At 38.2% G+C, this 18,777-nt stretch overlaps 1 protein-coding gene across 1 annotated transcript in view; it reads left to right on the top strand.

Moving 5' to 3' along the window:
- Nucleotides 1–18,777, top strand: part of LOC112147734 (laminin subunit alpha-3) — an 88,285-nt gene that overhangs the window by 55,824 nt on the left and 13,684 nt on the right. The window contains exons 33-58 of the mRNA XM_036216253.1: nucleotides 1,967–2,082; nucleotides 2,369–2,580; nucleotides 2,715–2,919; nucleotides 4,047–4,191; nucleotides 4,278–4,418; nucleotides 4,654–4,815; nucleotides 5,058–5,159; nucleotides 6,014–6,097; nucleotides 6,345–6,575; nucleotides 13,066–13,179; nucleotides 13,477–13,595; nucleotides 13,788–13,868; nucleotides 13,937–14,037; nucleotides 14,116–14,169; nucleotides 14,250–14,401; nucleotides 14,611–14,833; nucleotides 15,522–15,689; nucleotides 15,772–15,968; nucleotides 16,102–16,218; nucleotides 16,555–16,709; nucleotides 16,788–16,929; nucleotides 17,017–17,116; nucleotides 17,189–17,305; nucleotides 17,390–17,560; nucleotides 17,635–17,786; nucleotides 17,865–18,056. Of these exons, the coding sequence (XP_036072146.1) occupies nucleotides 1,967–2,082; nucleotides 2,369–2,580; nucleotides 2,715–2,919; nucleotides 4,047–4,191; nucleotides 4,278–4,418; nucleotides 4,654–4,815; nucleotides 5,058–5,159; nucleotides 6,014–6,097; nucleotides 6,345–6,575; nucleotides 13,066–13,179; nucleotides 13,477–13,595; nucleotides 13,788–13,868; nucleotides 13,937–14,037; nucleotides 14,116–14,169; nucleotides 14,250–14,401; nucleotides 14,611–14,833; nucleotides 15,522–15,689; nucleotides 15,772–15,968; nucleotides 16,102–16,218; nucleotides 16,555–16,709; nucleotides 16,788–16,929; nucleotides 17,017–17,116; nucleotides 17,189–17,305; nucleotides 17,390–17,560; nucleotides 17,635–17,786; nucleotides 17,865–18,056 (3,753 nt within the window). The remainder of the gene's footprint in view (nucleotides 1–1,966; nucleotides 2,083–2,368; nucleotides 2,581–2,714; nucleotides 2,920–4,046; nucleotides 4,192–4,277; nucleotides 4,419–4,653; nucleotides 4,816–5,057; nucleotides 5,160–6,013; nucleotides 6,098–6,344; nucleotides 6,576–13,065; nucleotides 13,180–13,476; nucleotides 13,596–13,787; nucleotides 13,869–13,936; nucleotides 14,038–14,115; nucleotides 14,170–14,249; nucleotides 14,402–14,610; nucleotides 14,834–15,521; nucleotides 15,690–15,771; nucleotides 15,969–16,101; nucleotides 16,219–16,554; nucleotides 16,710–16,787; nucleotides 16,930–17,016; nucleotides 17,117–17,188; nucleotides 17,306–17,389; nucleotides 17,561–17,634; nucleotides 17,787–17,864; nucleotides 18,057–18,777) is intronic.

Genomic DNA, 18,777 nt, shown 5'->3' with positions numbered 1-18,777 from the left:
AAATCCTAAATTAGCCAAAATAGCTAGCATGTGGCTGAAATATTAGCTAAACAGTAAATGAGCCTAAAAATCTAAAAGAAAAAAAAATCAACCAAAATAGCTAGCATGTAGCTGAACTATTAGCTTATTCATTCATTTATTTATTTATGTATTTATTTATTTATTTATTTTAGAGCTGTCAGGCGATTACATTTTTTAATCGCGATTAATTGCATTTCCTGAGTTAACTCGTGATTAATCGCAAATTAATATGTGGCCTTTTTTTAAGGAAAAAAAACGTGGAATTTAAGTTTAACAATTTAACAGTTCTACATTAATTATGAAAAGAAGAACGTCGGGGGTCCGCAGCTCTTGGGACACAGCGCCCGACGCGAGCCGGTACCACCAGACGTGGTACTGGACGGGAACCGGAGCCGGGTTAGGGTGCAGGAGCTCTCCAGGTCCTAGCGCCGGCCGGTTTTAGCTCGCAGCTCGGTGGTTGGAGACCCGCCCGTGATCTAATGAGAGCAGCCGATGGGTTAGGGGGCGGGACACCCGTGCGCGGTATGGAAAGGCACGTATGAGAAACATCCGCGATTAATGCGTCAAAAAAATTGTCGGCATCAAGCACGTGTCAGATTAACACGTTTTTAACGCAACAAATCTGACAGCCCTAATTTATTTATTTATTTTTCAGGGACAGTGCACATTAAACGCATTGTATCCAATGAGCCAGAATTAGCCCAGCGGCTATTTTTCATCCGTTGTCCCTGGACAGATGTTAAAATTGTCAACCTTAGAACAATCAATAAAAGCAACATTTAAAATATCAAGGTACATAAAAAGAATAAACAATTAAAATCCAAATGTAAGACAATCACCTAAAATACATTTTGATAAAAAATCCAAAAATGTATATGTATAGATTACAAAACATTAAAAGAAATATAAAAGACATTATTGCAGAGCTAAACTCCAAATGAGCCTAAAAAACTGAAAAAGAAATCATAAATTATCCAAAATAGCTAGCATGTAGCTGAAATATTAGCCAAACTCCAAATGAGCCTAAATAATTGAAAAAAATACTAAATTAGCTAAAATAGCTAGCATGTAGTAGAAACTCCAAATTTGCCTAAAAATCTTAGTAACGGCCAAAATAGTCCAAAAAGCTAACGTAATGCCATTATAACTTTAATAACCTTCAACTTTATTACACTCCGACTCCATATAATATAAAGTAACGACTAATCGACTATTAAATTAGTCGTTGACTATTTTAATAGTCGATTAGTCGTTTATTAGTCGACTCATTTTTTCAGCCCTACTTGATACACATTCCTTCTCAACAATCTATTTGTCATAAACACTTATCAGCGTAACCTTCATAGCTGTCGTCTCGTCAGTAACCTCCTTCCAGTTGGACCAAATGAATTTAATGTTGATACAGATGTTAAAATTGGTCGGCTTAATATTAAGTTTGAATAAGCGAAATATCCAGACAAAGATTGCAGAGCTTAGGACTTCCATAACTTCTACCTCTAGTTGCTTTGCCCCACCCTTGTAACTTCTGGCCAATGAGTGAAGAGATCTTCAGTCACGTGGTTTTGTCTACAAGCTTTGGCGGTCTGAATACAGACCAAACACAAGATTCAGAACTCAGTCTGGACCAAATGATTTTTCCAGTCTGAAAACACCCTTAATGACCGCTGGGAAGAGTTTTAAAATATCTCAAAAAAACATCGGAGAGGGTTTTTAAGTCGTCCATGTTATACTATATTCCCACTAACAATGGAAAGACTATGTCCTACCTGGCAGCTTTTAGAAATAACCTCCATTCCAGAACTTTCAAAGCCCTGCGGGGACACAATCAGTTTTTAAACAGACTGTACGTTTTCTAAACCTTTTGATTTTATTAAAATGCTCAAAAGATCCTTTCTTGTCAGAATGTTTTTATTTTATTTTATATTTTGGCTTGTTTCTTGTTTAGGATTATATCATGCTGGTTCCTGATAACATTTACACTCCACACCTCCTGAGAGAGAAACCACTGGACAAATCGGAGAATTTCAAGCAGCAGTGTCCTGGAGAAGGGTTCATTATTGAGTAAGTATTCACTCTAAAGTACAAAGTGAATGGAAACAGTTTTGGTGAAGCCTACATACAGATAACTGTGAAAAGAGTGCCCTCTAGTGGTTGTTGAGAAAAACTTCATGTATATTTTCAATCCTGGAGAAGCCAAGAACTTATGCTAGTTCCTTAGCAGCAATTAACAGCTACCAAAAAAAGAGTAAAACAATCAATAAAATAAAAAAGGTAACCATATTTGTCCCATTTGGTTCTCTAGGGTTAAAAAGCTGATCATTTTTTATTTTTCTTTGTTTTTTTTTAGGCCCAGAAGTTCCTCTGACTTTTGCACAGCTGCAGTTCGCTCTCTGGTTGCAGCTTACAACAACGGATCTCTGTCTTGTGACTGCAACAAGTCCGGTTCTTCTGAGTCTGAATGCAATCCAGTTGGTGGACAATGTCCTTGCAGATCGCACATTATCGGGCGCCAGTGCACAAAATGTGCCACAGGATACTACGGATTTCCATACTGCAGACGTGAGTCTATTTTAACTGCTGGAAAAAGGAAAACTATTTTAGTAATCTTGGAAATTGAATTATTTTTTTTTAATTTATCCTCAGATTAAATTAAAACTGCTCCCTAAACTAAAAGTGTCTGATTTTGATCGCAGCTTGTGAATGTGGGCGCCGACTGTGTGACGAAGTGACGGGACGCTGCATCTGCCCTCCTCAGACGGTCCGACCCGCCTGCGATGTGTGTCAGAACCTGACGTTCAGCTACCACCCTCTGCTGGGCTGTGAGAACTGTGCCTGCTCTCCCACTGGGATCAGCACCAATGCTGGGCCTCACTGTGACCGGGTTTCTGGGCAGTGCAGGTACGTGGAAACATGACATTGTTATTAAAGAAAGATTTTAAAAACTGTGAAAATATGCTTTTTATCTTTTCCACAAGATTCAGGATCATTTTGAGTTTAAAAGCGTGTAAAATAAAGTCTTTCCCTTGTCCCTGCTGTTATATTTATACATGTATTTTTTTTTTATTTTAAGAAAACACAAAAAATTAAATAAAAAAATATGCGCTGATATGCAAGTCCGAGTTGTCAAAAATGTCAAACTTTAGAATTGAACCAGTTTTCAGCCCCTACATGACATTTTCTGCATTCTTATTGATGAAAAACAATTGTAAAGTTAACTGAAAGGGTATTTGATCCGTATGCAGTAAATATTACACATGACTGGAGGTGATTTAGTCATTAAAGAAGATGAGAATTGTGTTTTTTTGTGTTATTAACATGTTCTTGTGACATTTTTTCTGAAAATGGACGAAATATATGAAGAAAATTCAGCTAAATATTGTGTTTATAAGTATTTTTTTAAATCAGGAGCAGATGAAAAAAATGCAATTTAATTAAATTTTTTTCTGAGACGTAGAAAATACATTGGACTGCTCAACGCCATTCTGATGCATACGTCTTTGTATTCCTCATCTGAGCTGAAATCTGGCTCAAAACTGTGAAGCTGGACAGCTCAAATATTGCTCGCCATTTTTGTTGCATCGGGAATGTTAGGTTGGAGTTGTGAGGCGAACAGAGAATTCTTAGCAAAAAAGAGAGGAAGAGGGGGTGAGGTGGCTCCGCCCCCAACTCAAAGGTGAATTTTTAACAAACTCCTGCCGCTCTACAGAAACTATGTCCTACAAAACGACACAAAATTTTAGATTTTGGCTAAAAACTGCAAAATCATGATGAAATGACCACTTTTAGAACAATTTTAAAAGAAGGTTTAGGTGTTTAAACTATATGAGTTGATTGCTTAAAGCAAAAGTTAGTAATTATATTGAAACTGTGTAAATCTGACATGTTTTGGAATAAAAACTGCTTAAACAAAACAAACAAAAAGTTGTGAAAAAATAAGTCACTGTTTAACAGTAAAAATTATGTCATTTTTTAAAGGTTAATGGTGCATAAGGTGAAAAATTCTTTAAAAATGTGTTTGTTTTCAGCTGCAAACCTCACATTGGAGGCCGGCAGTGTGACCGCTGTGCTGCGGGGTATTATCGCTTCCCCGACTGCCTCCCTTGTGACTGTCATAAAGACGGCGTCACGTCTAATGTGTGTCACCCGGACACAGGAGAGTGTCTCTGCAAGGTGGGTNNNTTTTTTTTTTTTTTAAAAAAAGACCCTTCATGCTCCTCTTATGTTCATTTCTCTTCCTGTTCTGATTCTTTCTACAGAGAAACGTCGCTGGTGCCAGGTGTGATGTTTGCCAGGAAGGATCCTTTTATTTTGACCCCTCCAACCCTCTAGGCTGCACCAGCTGCTTCTGCTTCGGAGCCACTGACCGCTGTCAGAGCTCCAACAAACGCAGAGGGAAGGTGTGTGCTGCTCATGCCCCTGCATGCCTGTGGAGGCCTCAGCTTTTTGTGTGGGAAGACAACCGTCATTTGATTAATGAAGCCAATGTTGTTGCTGGAGACAAACCCATTTTTTTTTTTTTTTTTTTTTTTTGTAATTTTATGCCACACGGGTCAATTTGATGAGTCGTTTCATAAAGTAAATATTAGAATAAGACAGATGATAAAGGAGAACACCTTTTTATGTCCTTACTAGTTTGTGGAAATGAGAGACTGGCGTTTGGAAAGCCCTGCCATCGAGGAGGTTTCCTCTGCTCTGAACACAGCCAGCAACACAGTGGTGGCGGACATCCAGGAGCTCCCCCCAACAGTTCAGTCCTTGTACTGGGTGGCACCGCGGTCCTACCTCAGAGACAGAGTGAGTCAGCGAGACAGCACGACCACGGAAATGCATCAGTAGTTCATCACAGTTCACACTCCTGTTTATAGGCAGCACTTAAAACAGATTTTTATTGACTTTTTTCACTTTTAACTAAACCTCTGATCGCTCAGGTTAACAGTTCATCTATAAATTCAACATTTGATTAAGTTATAATTCCAAAGTGCACAATTTCAATGTTTTTAACATGGAAGTTTGTTTTCTCTTCTTCTTTGTCTCAGGTTTCGTCCTATGGGGGTTTCCTCACCTATCAGTCCAAGTCATTTGGGATACCAAATGAAGGGATGACTTTAATCGACAGACGGCCTGACGTAGTGCTGACCGTATGTGGTTTATTATATATTTAAAGCCTTAGTCACATTCACTGGTATGGGAGGTTACCCAGACGGGCACCATAGGTCGTCTGTAGAGGGGTGTAGACAGAAGCTGCTGCATCTTAAAGGGGAGCACAGGTGTATCTTCTGGTGATGCACTGACATCATCAGTCAGATTTACAAACATATGAACCCTGAAGAGTAGCTTATTCACCATTTGATTGACAGCAGATGATGTGTGTTGTCATTTTTCTTTATCATAGAAAACAAATCACCAAGATTGTTATTGTTGACTTACTTTACTTACAAATGAAGTCTGTGCGCAGCTCCTTCTGAAGAAACACATGAATAACCTGTTTGTAGAAGTCTTCCTTTTCTTTCTTCAGTTTTAAAGTCTCTTTGTCTCACTGCCAGTGAGGTTTCTTCACAAATTCCTGAGTTTAGACACGTAATCCTCCATTTAGAAAATGATGCTAAAGAATACAGCTGCATTTGACCTGTTACCACTAACTCGATTATTCTTCAGCCGTGTGTCACATTCCCTGGGCTCACCAGCGCCCTCTGGTGTGTGGCATGCGTACTGCATATTTCTAAAGCACAATTTAAAGTCAAGTCTTTGCTATGACCTGTCCCTCGCAGCATGCACGTAAAAAAAAGCATTTTTTCTTCATGAGCTCACAGAGCGTTCTATGACCTTGATATCTCCTTTGGGGGATGTGCCTGTCCCGTACAGATTTTGCCCCTTTTTGCTCTTCAGACAGGTCATATCCACCCGTAAAGGCAGTTGTGACTAAAGCTTAACACTAACCTCACAGCGGTCAGAAATAAAGCACTTCTAATCATTTTCACTGTTTCTGCTGCAGGGTCAGAATATGAACCTGATCCACGTGGCTCCACAAATTCCACTTCCAGACCGGCTGTTTCAGGGAAGAGTCGAGCTCTTGGAGGTAAAAAGAAAACAATATATATTTATGATACACTTGAACCCTCAAAAAAGTTGACTTTGCATGATACAGGTTGGGGATTATAGATGCTGCATAAATGTTTGTTGTTAAAATCCAAACAAAAAAGTCAAAAACAGAGTAAATCAAAACTAATCAATGACTCAGGTATGCACGGTTTTCTGCGTCAACAGAAACTTGAGGAATTTGCCCTCCAAACTTCTTTTTAGTATCTAGAATGTCGTATTTTCAGGGAAACTGGCGCCATGCAGGTACCAACAGGCCCGTGTCCAGAGAGGAGCTGATGATGGTCTTGGCAGGTCTGGTGGGGCTACGAATCCGAGCTCTGTACTTTGCTCAGAGCCAGCGGCTGACGTTGGGGGAGGTGGGCCTGGAGGAGGCCACAAACTCAGGAACTGGAAGTCCTGGAAATACTGTGGAGGACTGCTTCTGCCCTCCCCAGTACTCTGGAGATTCTTGTGAGGTGGGTACTTCTCCCCTTTCAGTCGCCCACCAGGAGTGTTTCCTGGGAACATTGGGACCTGAACAAAAAACAAACAGAAAAAAATCCTTTTTATTAAAGTTTTTGGGCATTGTGTCTAAAAACAGACACATGACAATGTAAACAACATCTCAAGTACTGATATTAAGGCAGACAGAATTATAAAATGTTATAAAACAGACAGTTTGTTTTTTAATTTTTTCCCCTTAAAACTACAAACATAAACAGTGAAACGCATTTTTCTTTTTCCTCATATAGCCTGAAACGCCACTCAATACGTTGCTTTCCCTTAAATTAGCCTACATTTTTGTTAAAACAGAAATCGAAGTAAAATATTGTTATTGTTGAAAACTTAAATTTCATTTTATAATGGCAGAAGTCAGAATCTGGCCACACATTGTAACTTTACCAAAGTCATTTTATGGGAACAGGCTGCACAATGAAAAATGACAAGTCGGGCTCACCCAAAGCGTCAACATGTGACACAAAGGGGTTCCTACTACTCACGCGTCCGTATGAGTTGGAATGAGAATGTGTTGGTTGGACATGTGCAAAAAAGGATAAACATGAATTGTTTTTGAAACTTTCAGATAAAATGTTATTTACTGTAACTCTCATCTGATTTGTCTCTTCCCGTAAAGGCTTAAATTTTAGATTAGATTGGTTTAATTCAAGCAATTAAGAGAAAATAATGCATGTGCAATACAATCAGTCAATAGAAGTTTACATCCACAGAGGTTTATGTCAAACATAGGATAACTCAGGGCTGTCAAACTCCATCGCACAAGGGGCCAAAATCCAACACATCTTAGGTTGTGGGGCGGACAGGATAAACATTTGTTGAACACACTAAAACTACATTTTTAAAACTTTAAAACTGTAACTTTTTAACATAATTATGAACTAGATATATAGCATTACCTGCAAAAATGCTCGTGTGAATGCTAGAAGCTGAATTCGGCCACTGAAAATGCTGAAATTTATAGCTAAAAACGCAGAAGCTGATGGCTGAAAGCCCTGAAGCTGATAACCAGTGAAAATATTAGCTAAATGCCAAATTAGTCTAAAAAACTAAAAAAAAAACACTGGTTAGCCAAAAGAGTCAGAATGTTTCTGAAAAAAATAGCTAAACTTCAAAATATCCTAAATAACAGAAAAAAGCTTGAATTAGCCAAAACAGTTAGCATGTTAATATTAACCTAACTCCAAAACTTCCTTAAAAAAAAAAACTTTGAAAAAGCCTTAATTAGCCAAAACAGTGAGCAGGTAGCTGAAATATTAGCCTAACTCCAAAATAGCCTAAAAAAACTACAAAAGAAAAGCCTAAATTATCCAAATCTGCTAGCATGTACCTAAAATTTTAGCTAAACTCCAAAATGGGCTAAAAAACTTAAAAAAAGAAAAGTCTAAATTAGCCAAAACAGTTAGCTTGTAGCTGAAATATTAGCTAAACTCCAACATAACCTGAAAAATCTTGATAAATGCCAAAATAGTCCAAAAAGCTATCAGAATGCCAATTTTAAAAATTTTAAACTGTAACGCCTTAACATAATTATGAATAACAAAAAGGCAGGAATGTTACTTCAGAATAAATAAACTTCAACCTTAAATAACTTTCAATATTTTACTCTCTATAAAAATACATTTTGTCAAAATTATTCAAGTTAGAAATAAGCGCAAGATAACGTCGGGCCATTAATAATAATAAAATAAAATGATCTTGAGGGCCGGATAGAATTACCTGTCGGGCCAGATCCGGCCCCCGGGCCTTGACTTTGACACATGTGGGATAACTAGACATCAAATGATAGATCGCTTGAAATGTAGTGGGAGGAAGCGAACTTGTATAATCCCACCCTGGCTCCATCATACCATTTTTATTGCGTGACTTATCAATATCCGGTTCCTCTTCAGAATAGATATTTAAACCTTTCCAACATTGATTCAGGTTATTAAGAATCCTTAAGTAACAATAAATAACACGACTATGTAAGTAGATATAACAATATTCAGACTTTATCGTAGCTTATGCAGATCTATTATTGAAATTCAGACAAAATGTGGAGATTATTTTTCATTAAAAAAGTCAAGTAACACAAATGAAAAATATGTTAAAAATATTAATAATAATATTGTCTTTATTTTTTCACTTAACTCTTTCCTTTTTTCACTTGCTTTACCTCTCCATCAGTCCACTTTTACCTCCTGCCTCACAAATAAGCTCACATTTTTACAGTTTTTGCAGTTTCAAAAACTTCAATAAGTTCTTCAGTGTAACACCTTTTACTCCTTAGGTTCTTTTTTTTTAAGCAGTTTAGTTTTAAAAGAAGGTAATTGGACTCGCAGAAATCTTGGGAGGAAGTTCTTAGATCAGCAACCATAAAATTTATGCAACTAACATTGAGGAAATTATCTTTTATTCAAGCTTTAGGGCAATTATAATTTACAAACATCATATTTGTACTTTCACAGATATTAGCAATAAAATGTGGTAGCACCACAGAGGGACATGAACTGCTGACTTTTTCCAGTTTGACCTAACTAACGTATCCTGAAGAAAAATACTGATCCAAAAGCAGAGGGAGCTGATGCCTCTTCTGCAGATTTATGCTTGTGTTCCTTTAGCTGTTCCGCTTTCTGCTTCTTCCATTCTTTAAACCCCGTAAGAGGCAAATTTATAACATATCTAGAACTCCACTTCATTTAGCATCACCTTAAAAGGAAAAATCACTGGAGAACATTTCTTTATATAACTGGAAATGAATTCAGGCAAGAATGTGTTCAGGCTTTTCCTGTTTCAGACAGAAAAAAAATCATCCAAAAAAACAAAACAAGCTGAAGAAAAGCCTGCAGGAATAATAGATTGGCATAGAAATAAATAAATAATAAAAGATAAATAAAAAAAGAATATAATAAAAAATATATATATATATATATTTGAAAAATAAAATAATAATGAAAAAATAAATAAATGAATAAAATTAAAAATAAAACAGAGAATACATACATAAGTAATCGGAAATAAATAAATAAAAAGTAAACTATTTATCAAATTAAAAATGAAAAACAAACCAATAAATAAATGAAATAATATTAGGAAGAAAAACAAAAAAATAGATAAATGAATAAAATTTAAAAATAAAATAAAATAATTAAATAATAATAATAAAAGCATGAAAATAAATAAATGAATCAAAGAAAAGTGTAAACAAATAAATAAATAAAATATTAATAAAAATATAAATCAAAATAAAAAAGATAAATGAATGAAATGAAAAATAAAACAAACAAAAAACAAATAATTAAAATGGCAGGAATTAGCATATATTTGTTTACCTCCTATTGTTTTGTGAGAATTTGCCCTTATCTTAAATATTTATGAGATTACAGATGAGATAATGTGAAGATGCAAAATAAAAAATGCAATAAATTGTGCATAAAATGCGATTTAAATTCACCTATTTAAAATAGGATCTAATTTAATTTTAAAACTACTGTAATAAAGCACTTTTTTATAGGACATGTGAGAACAGAACACCAAGAAATACGTAAAAATTCTTAAAATTACAAAGAAATTATTTAAATAAGCAACAACAAAAAAAATCTGCCTGTGGGGTACGAAAAATAATCTTACCAAGATTTTTATTCTAAGGAAAAAAAATCCTGTCACTAAGACACGTTTTCTCAAACTGGAATGATCTTACTACTGAAAAACTTTCATGATTGGATTATTTTTGTTGCAAGACAATTTCTGTCTGAAGATTCAGTTTTTTACTTGTTTTATCCGCCCATAATCTGATCAGTCCGTTGATAAGTCAGAGACTAAATATGGGAATACAATTAGAAAGCTGCGACGAAATGGGAGGAAGTTCTGAGAATCATGGATGCTAACAAGCAGGGTGGGGCGGACCACTGATTGAAATGGGTAGCTGGGCCTCTTCCTCATAGTTTTTAGGAAGTCCTGACATGTTTGAACCAAGAACCACACCTTTTCCCTTGAGGGAACATTAGCTAAAGCTGTGAGGATGGAATCCACTGGAAAGCTTTCAAAAAAGAGGTTTGGAAGGGATTGCTCGGGCACAGATGTTGGCAGGCATAATATTTGTGACTCCACAGCTATAATCACAGGTTGCAGCTCACTAAATTAGTTTGTGTAGTTTCTATGCAAAAGATTTTTTCTTTATAGCCTAGAAATGTTTGATAGAGGCTGTTTGTGCGTGTTTGCACCAATAAAAATGAATGATTTTCCCCAAAGAAACGTTTAAAGAATCCGAAGTTATTTAAAAACACAACACAACTTCTCTACATCTTGTACTTTTTCTGAAACAAGTATGCATGAGTAAGTCTGTGTCTGAGGTTTTTGGATTTTCTGTGCCCTGAGGCTGTATGACAAGGAGCTTCACCTTGAAATGCAAGGTGTGGTCTTTGGCATCAGGACATAACTCATAAAGTCGAGTCTTTCAGCGGTTCGTGAAGCACCGACGCCACACCCTGATGTATGAGCAGCGTGAGTCAGGTGTGTCTTGTCTGGGTCGTCTGAGGATGTATGACTTTTCCTTTAACCAAACCCTGCTGGGATTTGTGCTGTACGTTAATTATTATTAATATTTAAAGACCCACTCCAAGGAAAATAGTGATTTTAACATGTTTTTGTAACATTTTTCTCATGATATTTAAAAGAATTTATAGTGGCCAAACTATGATTTTTTCAAGTTTTTCAAACTATATGATCGACACTAAAAAACAAATTATTTACGAAATATTAGTTATTTTTGCGAACTCTTCTCATAAACTGAAGTAAAACAATTTGATCTCCGAGGCTCCGCCTTTTCGCTCCTTGAGGGTGCTACCCGCTTCATGACGTCATCACGAAGCTATCTGATCACCGCAAGCTCGAGCTGCTAGCTTTGATTGTGTTAGCCTGGGGGCGGGGCAGACTCTTGCTGAAGGGGCGGTTCTCACGTTGTGACATCAGCACGTGAGAACCCGCTTGTTTTTGTGGGTATGGGAGGGGCTGCTGTTGAGAGTGCTGCTTTTTAGAGGATTTCTCAGATCAAAATATCGCTTTGGGGTTTTTACAGTAAGGAATGAACTGTATAATACACTTAAAAGCTGGAAAAGTAGATTTTTTTATGGTATGGTCCCTTTAAGATTAACTCTGTATTTTTGAGTATTTCTTTATACAAATCGTTTTGGATCAGAAGCACATGAAAACCTTTGGAACACAATGACGGCTACAGGTCGGATGCATCCACTTGCAGACAAATAGATCCGTGTATTTATTTTTTTGCTACGCTAATGTTAGCTTGGGTTAGTGAGGTGCTACAGTGCCCACAACTCAGAGGCGAATATCTAATAATCTCCTACCGCTCTGCAGAAAATATGTCTTAAAAATAATTGTAGCTAAAAAGTATAATCTTAATTAAAAAACCACTGGGAACAATTTTAAAATAGAAAAAAAAATACAGTTGGAGTTGGACTTTAAAGGATAATCAACTTTCTGCTTGAAAAGAAGCACAAGAACATTCTCCGTATCTTCAATTTCCATGTTTGTCCTGCTGGGACAGCTGATTCCAGTGCAGGCATACACATGCTCTCACTTTCAAGTTTAACTTTCAGTGTGTGGAGGTCAGTCATGTTTAGTATGGGAGCAGGGGGAGAACAGCAAAGCGTGTAAACACTTGCTTGAGTGCTCATGTGCCTGAACACACTCAAACTTAATGTGCAAGACCTGACTCAGGTACGTAGGGTGTGTCTTTATTGTGTCAGCCCCTGTGAGTTTAAAAAGCCGAGGGAAGCGAGAGCGGAGGATAGTTTCAGACGCTGCAAACTTTGGAAATGTCAGATTCACGTATGGACAGATGCAGGCTCAGACGGGGTTTACTTCAAGCCCTGACTTACTGGACTTTGATTGGACTTTCTTGGGCTTCGCACAGACCGTTTAGTGAGGACGAGCGCTCCCGCAACACCAGACACCTCGATAGGTGGGCTCAGAGGATACAGTACCCTTCGCTTCACGACCAGGGAGTCCAATATCCATCCGTGAATGACCACGGCGCCCAGAGGGTGCTCTACCCTTCCTTCCATGAAGAGGGTCAGAGGGTTCAGTACCCTTCAGTTAGTGTGAGCGAGGCCGGTTCTCAGATTCAGGTAAAAAAGCGGAAAAGAAATGATGCATTTTTCTTTCAAATTAATTGAAATTGACTTTCCTGCAGCTTTGGAACCTGCTGGTTTAAAGTTTCGGGCGTAACTGAGAGATTCTTATCTGTGAGGCAAAGGGCACACTGCTTTGTTAATTGTTAATGAGACTGAATGCAGATCAGGTTTTCAAGTCGGAAGATTTTATTCCAATAGTTTATATATTTAAATTGTGCAAATAATAATCTGTCCCGTTTAAAATTGACATTTTGTTTCTATCAAAAATGCTCACCTTTCATAAAATCGTTCTAAATTTCCCCTCATGTCTTTTCAGAAATGTTCTCCTGGCTTCTACCGAGATGCCATCGGACCCTACCTGGGCCGCTGTGTGCCTTGCGAGTGCAACGGTCTGGCTTTCGAATGCGAAGACAAAACAGGGAGGTGTCTGGTAAGAGATTTACCCTCCTCTTAAAGTCTTGTCGAGGCTTCATAACCGCAGGTGTACAGACGCCCGCTCAAGCCTGAGATCTGGAGAGTCTTAGCTCACATAAACCAGTCGTCAGCTTCAGATTAGTCACTCCTAATCCAGACTTTAGTGACACGATTTTAACTTTCTCTGTCACTTTCATGCTTCGTTTTTCTAGTTTTTATTTTTTTAATGTAATAATTTAGATTATTTTTAATATATTATTTTAAAAATATAATTATTCCTTTGATTTCAATGAATTTGTTTTGTCATTTTCAGAACTGTCAGTACAACACTGCCGGGGACCGATGCGAACACTGCAAAGAAGGTTACTATGGCAACGCTGCGTTGAGAACATGTAGAGCGTGCCCGTGCCCATTCAGCAACTCCGGGAACAGGTAAAAAGGCAGAATGGTTAACCAGCAGGTGGTTAAATAAACTCACAGTTTGACAGCATTTTTCTTGTCTGTATAAACACAAAAATGGAAAATAATCTTTTAAGTTTTCTGTATTTTAAATCACTTTAAATGACTTCTGTGTAGTTTTTTTTATTAATAAGAAAAATATTAAACTCTGATTTTAATGTGTAGTTTTGCAGTTGGCTGCAGAGAAGTGAACGGAATCGTCAACTGCGTCTGCAAGCCGGGTTACTCTGGAGGACGCTGTGAGAGGTGAGCGTCCCTGTGGACTCATTTAGGTCGACTGGCCTTTTTCTAATGTGTTTTTTGGGAACTTGCAGATGTGCTGCTGGGTATTTTGGTGACCCTATGAGCCCAGGTGGGAGGTGTCAGCCATGCAACTGCAATGGTAACAGCAACAACTGTGATCCAAGAACTGGAGGTTAGCCTGCGATCTTTTATTAAGGGGAAAAAACAGTGTTAATTTATGTGCTTAATGTTGTTATATTTATATTTTTAGTCTGCAAAAACACCCTGGAGCCAGGAGACACAAACATAGACAATCAATGCCAAGGTAAATAAATAAAAAAAGGTGCCACATGAGATCACACGTTCAATTATAAGCATTTGGCGATGGTTTGTTTTGTGTTTTAGAGTGTGACAGCTGCGCTCGGACCTTACTTCAGGACCTGGAGAAGCTGGATGATGAGTTGGCGCGCCTCAGAGCTCAGCTGGAGAACGCCTCAGCCAGCTCCTTGTCTCGGGAAAGGCTTGATAAGCTTGAAAAAGCCGTGACGGATACCAAGGTAGCGTAGCTTTACACTGATAGCTGCAGATACATGAGAAATATTTCAATCAATTCTAAACAGACATACAGATAAAGAGTTGTTTTCATTTTTAAGGACTATCAGTCAATCTGCGTTTCAGAGCACGCCGTTACTTGTAGATGTTTGTTCTTCTATCTGATTTAACAAAAACGATGAATGGTATTTGACTTCCTGTGATTTTTTTGCAGCTCCTGGTCAAAGAATTCAGCTCCGCGGTTAACGCTCAAAAGAATAAAGTGAACCAGCTGGAGGATGACACCAGCAGCCTGGCGGATGACATCAGCTCCCTCAAAAAGCAGGCCGGGAACAGGGCTGCTGACGCGGACAAGGCGCTGGAGGACGTCGAGAAAACATACAAAAGGGCAAAAGATTTAGACTCAGACATTCAGAAGATGTTAAAGAAAATACAAGGTACAAATGAACGCCAACCTGCAGCTGGTCCACTCTGATCACCTTTAGACTTTTTATAAAAACATTCTCAGTGGTCTTTTAATTATGATTATGCATTTTTAGCCAAACTTATAAAAAAAAAAAAAAAATAGTGATGTTTTCTTGGACATAGATTCTGCAGAGCACCAGTAGCATCTCCAATTATTTCCCAATTTTTTTCTATTTAAATTCGATTAAATTTGGATTTTTTGAACAGTTTCACACATTTAGATGATATATTTATATAAAAATCCTAAGGTTATCTTTAAATCACATAGATACATTTTTAGCTGGAAACTTTAGCATATGCTTTTTGTTCTTTTCAGCGTTTTTGTTGATTTTTTTTAATTCAAAATGTTGCCAAACACCTACTTTCAATACTTCTGTATTTTTTAAAAGCTTTCTATCCACTCCCGCCATGTTTGGTTCCAACCGAAAACTTAAAATCTTAGAGGTTCTCAAAAATTTTTGGCAGAAAAGGAAACAGATTAAGATTGATCTCTAAAGAAATACTCAGAAATGCAATTTTGAGATTAATTTTCATTATATACTGTATGTTCTATTATAATAAAAATGCCACAAAAACATATTAAAACCCCAATTTTTTTGTGTGAAAGTGGGTCTTTAAACCTGATGATTCACAGACTGATTTGATCTTATGTGCTTGAAGATCTATTGAACCAGATGAAGACAGAAGAAGGTCGAGGTGATTCCCTGCCCAGTGAGTCGCTGTTGAGCATGCTGGAGAAAGCTCAGCGCATGCTGAAGGAAATGGAGGAAAGGAACTTCGCTCCTCAGAAGACGGTCGCTGAGAAGGAGAGAGAGGAGGCTCAGAAATGTGAGAAACTCTGATTTCTTAGATGACATGTAGTCCAAAGTAACACAGTAAGAAATACTGATTTGTCCTTTCTATGCTTCAGTGCTAGACTACATCAAGACAAATATGACTAAGCAGAGTGAGCAAAACGAGGCTGCAGCAGAGAAGATCCGGAGCCTCCTGAAGGGCTTCAACACCAAACTGAAGGACCTTGACAAAGCTTTAAAGGAGGCGATGGAACTGGTGAAAAGAGCCAATATGCAGAACGGTCTCAGTGCTAAGACTCTGGAAGATTTGCAGGTAATAATGCAAAAGTTATGACAGCAACTTTGCAAAACCTAATTTATGAAACTATTTCATAAAACTCCCAATATTACAACATCCAAAAAGGATCAATTGCTCTTTTTTTTAATGTTTTGTACGCATGCTGCAGAAAAGGATTGAGGACTTAAGAAAACAGCGTAAAACTGTTGAGGACCAAATAGCCACGGCTGAGGATAAACTGCAGAAAACAGTGGATTTGATCAAAGAGCTCTCTGAGGGTAAAATGGTAAGATTTGAAGATTTATTTATATTTTTACTTTTCTCAACCTGGAATTTTACCTGTAACTTCCAGCTTCTCACAACACACCTCTAGCTGTAAAAAAGCTGAACAAAACTGCAGTTTTTTCTTAAATAAATATTGGCACACCACATATAATTCTGTCTTTGTACATTTACGGCTCCATTGACTTTTTTCTGGTTGGAAAAGATCCGGATATACGTTGTCGTCAGGTTTAAACACGTTTCAAACCCAGATAAAGATCTTTTTCTGTTGCTTTGTGTGACGTCTGTTGCTTTTCTTAGTGTCACAAATCCTTCATTCACATATTTTCCTCCTCTATAGGAGTACGAAACCCTCGCTGCACAGCTGGATGGAGCCAAAACAGATTTGACGGCAAAGGTTAAGGAGATCACGAATGCGGCAGCCAAGAAGAATATCGTGGAAGCTGCAGAGGAACATGCAAACAACCTCGCCAAGCTAGCAAAAGACATGGAAAAGTACACCTGCAGCACTTTATTTTGTAAACTATGTGTTATTTAGCTGCTTTTTAACATTTGATCTTGTTTGAATAATAGTGCTCTGAAAAATGCAAGTGGGCGCGCTGAGGTCCGTGATGCCAGAGATGCTATTGAGGCTTACCAGAACATCACAGATGCCATTAATGCTGCAGAGGCAGCTGCTAATGAGGCCAAAGAGGCTGCAGACGATGCCCTGAATGTACTTGATGTTTTATTCATTCATAAGTCTTTTAGACAAGTGAACACTTGAGCTACTTAAGCTTACTTTAAATGTATTTCCTTTCAGAATGTACAAGACCAGAGCCTCACAAAAAGAGCTAAAGATCTAAAGCAGACAGGCAATGACTTGCTTAACGGTGCTCAAGATGCAGAGAAACAGCTACAAGGTAACACAATTACATTTTTCTCAAAAAAATCTATGAAAACTTCTTGCACTAATGGATTTTTTTTTGTCACAGATGCGACCAAAAGCATCACTGACTTGAATAAACGACTTAAGAAAGCTGATAAGACGAAGAAAGCTCTCCAGAAGGACCTCCGTGATGTACAGGCTACATTAAAAGACACCAAGAGAGGTAAATGAGAGAAAGCTCTGAGTCCTTTTTTTCTGTTTTGGGATTATTTTATCTTGTTTTTTTTTTTTTTTTTTTTCTCACCAGATGATATTAAAAAAATGATTGAGGAGGCCAAAAAGAAAGCAGCATCCGCCAATGAAACAAGCACAAAAACCGCGGAGAAACTCAACAATATCACAAATGAAATCAATAAGATCAAAATCTCGCCTTCACACTCCAACCTAAGCAATGAACTGAAAGATGTGAACCAGTCTGGTAAGGCCAGTTCTTTTTTTATTTCTCTTTAAATGAATTTTGCAGACATTTATTTTATCATTTTCTTTTTGAAGTGAATCAGCTGATAAATATCATCCCGTCTCTGAACGACAAGATAGCGGAGGTGGAGAATGTGACCACGAGGTTTCCACCCATAAACAACATTTCTGACAGCATAAAGAATGTCAAAGACCTCATCGAACAAGCCAGGGACGCAGCTAACAGGGTGAAACTCAGCTCTTAAAGTACTCCAACCATGTACTCCACTTTATCCTACAGCTTAACAATGATCTTCTCACGTTAGATTACAGTCCCCATGAAGTTTAAAGGTGATGGTTATGTGGAGCTGCGTCCGCCGAAGGACCTGGACGATCTGAAAGCCTATACCTCCTTGTCTCTGAAGCTGCAAAGGGCTCAGGGCAGAGGGGACGGCAGACGCAGACGACGGCAGGCCGCAGACATAGACATGTTTGTGATGTATCTCGGCAACAGAGACGTGAGTGGATCCATTTAGATTGAGACATTAGCTGTGTTTGCATGTACAAAAGGTCCTCGATCGGGTCAACGATTGGATTACAGAAGAACTGTTCACATGGGCAGTGAAAAACTATCCCATAGTAACAAACGTCTACATGCATCACACATTAGATTGGAATAAATCATTTTGACAAACTCAGAACTGTTTAAAATACCGGAAATAGTCATAGAAGAAGAAATAGCGAGTTCCTTTGTAGACAAACAAAGAGGCTCCATCGCAGCCAGCGAGGCTATATGATTTAGGTGGGCAGAAAATGGGTTTGTCCGCAGTTTCTGCGGTGGCCCCAACGGTGTTTGCCCATATTGACTTAAGTGGGGAGTCAGTGGGTTAGCATGCTACGCTAGCCAGCTACCCGGTGGACAGCGTAGCGTGCTACCAAGCTCAGCTATAGCGAGGCAGTGAGCTCTTCTGTAGCAAGCTAGCAAGCTCCCCTGTAGCATGCTAGCGAGCTCTTCTGAAGCAGGCTCAATTGTAGCATGCTAGCAAGCTTTACTATAGCGAGCTAACGACCTCTGTAGCATGCTAGCGAGCTCCTCTGTTTCAAGGTAGCAAGCTCCGCTATAGCATGCTAGCGAGCTCCTCTGTATTGAGCTAGAAAGCTCAGCTGTAGCAACCTAGCGAGCTGTACTGTATTGAGCTAGTGAGTTGCACTGTATTGAGCTAGTGCGTTTCACTGTAG

This window comes from Oryzias melastigma, linkage group LG17 (genome assembly GCF_002922805.2).
Source record: "Oryzias melastigma strain HK-1 linkage group LG17, ASM292280v2, whole genome shotgun sequence".
Taxonomy (NCBI): Eukaryota; Metazoa; Chordata; class Actinopteri; order Beloniformes; family Adrianichthyidae; genus Oryzias; species Oryzias melastigma.
The sequence above is the reverse complement of the archived record's forward strand: the minus strand, read 5'-3'. Positions and strand labels throughout refer to the sequence as shown.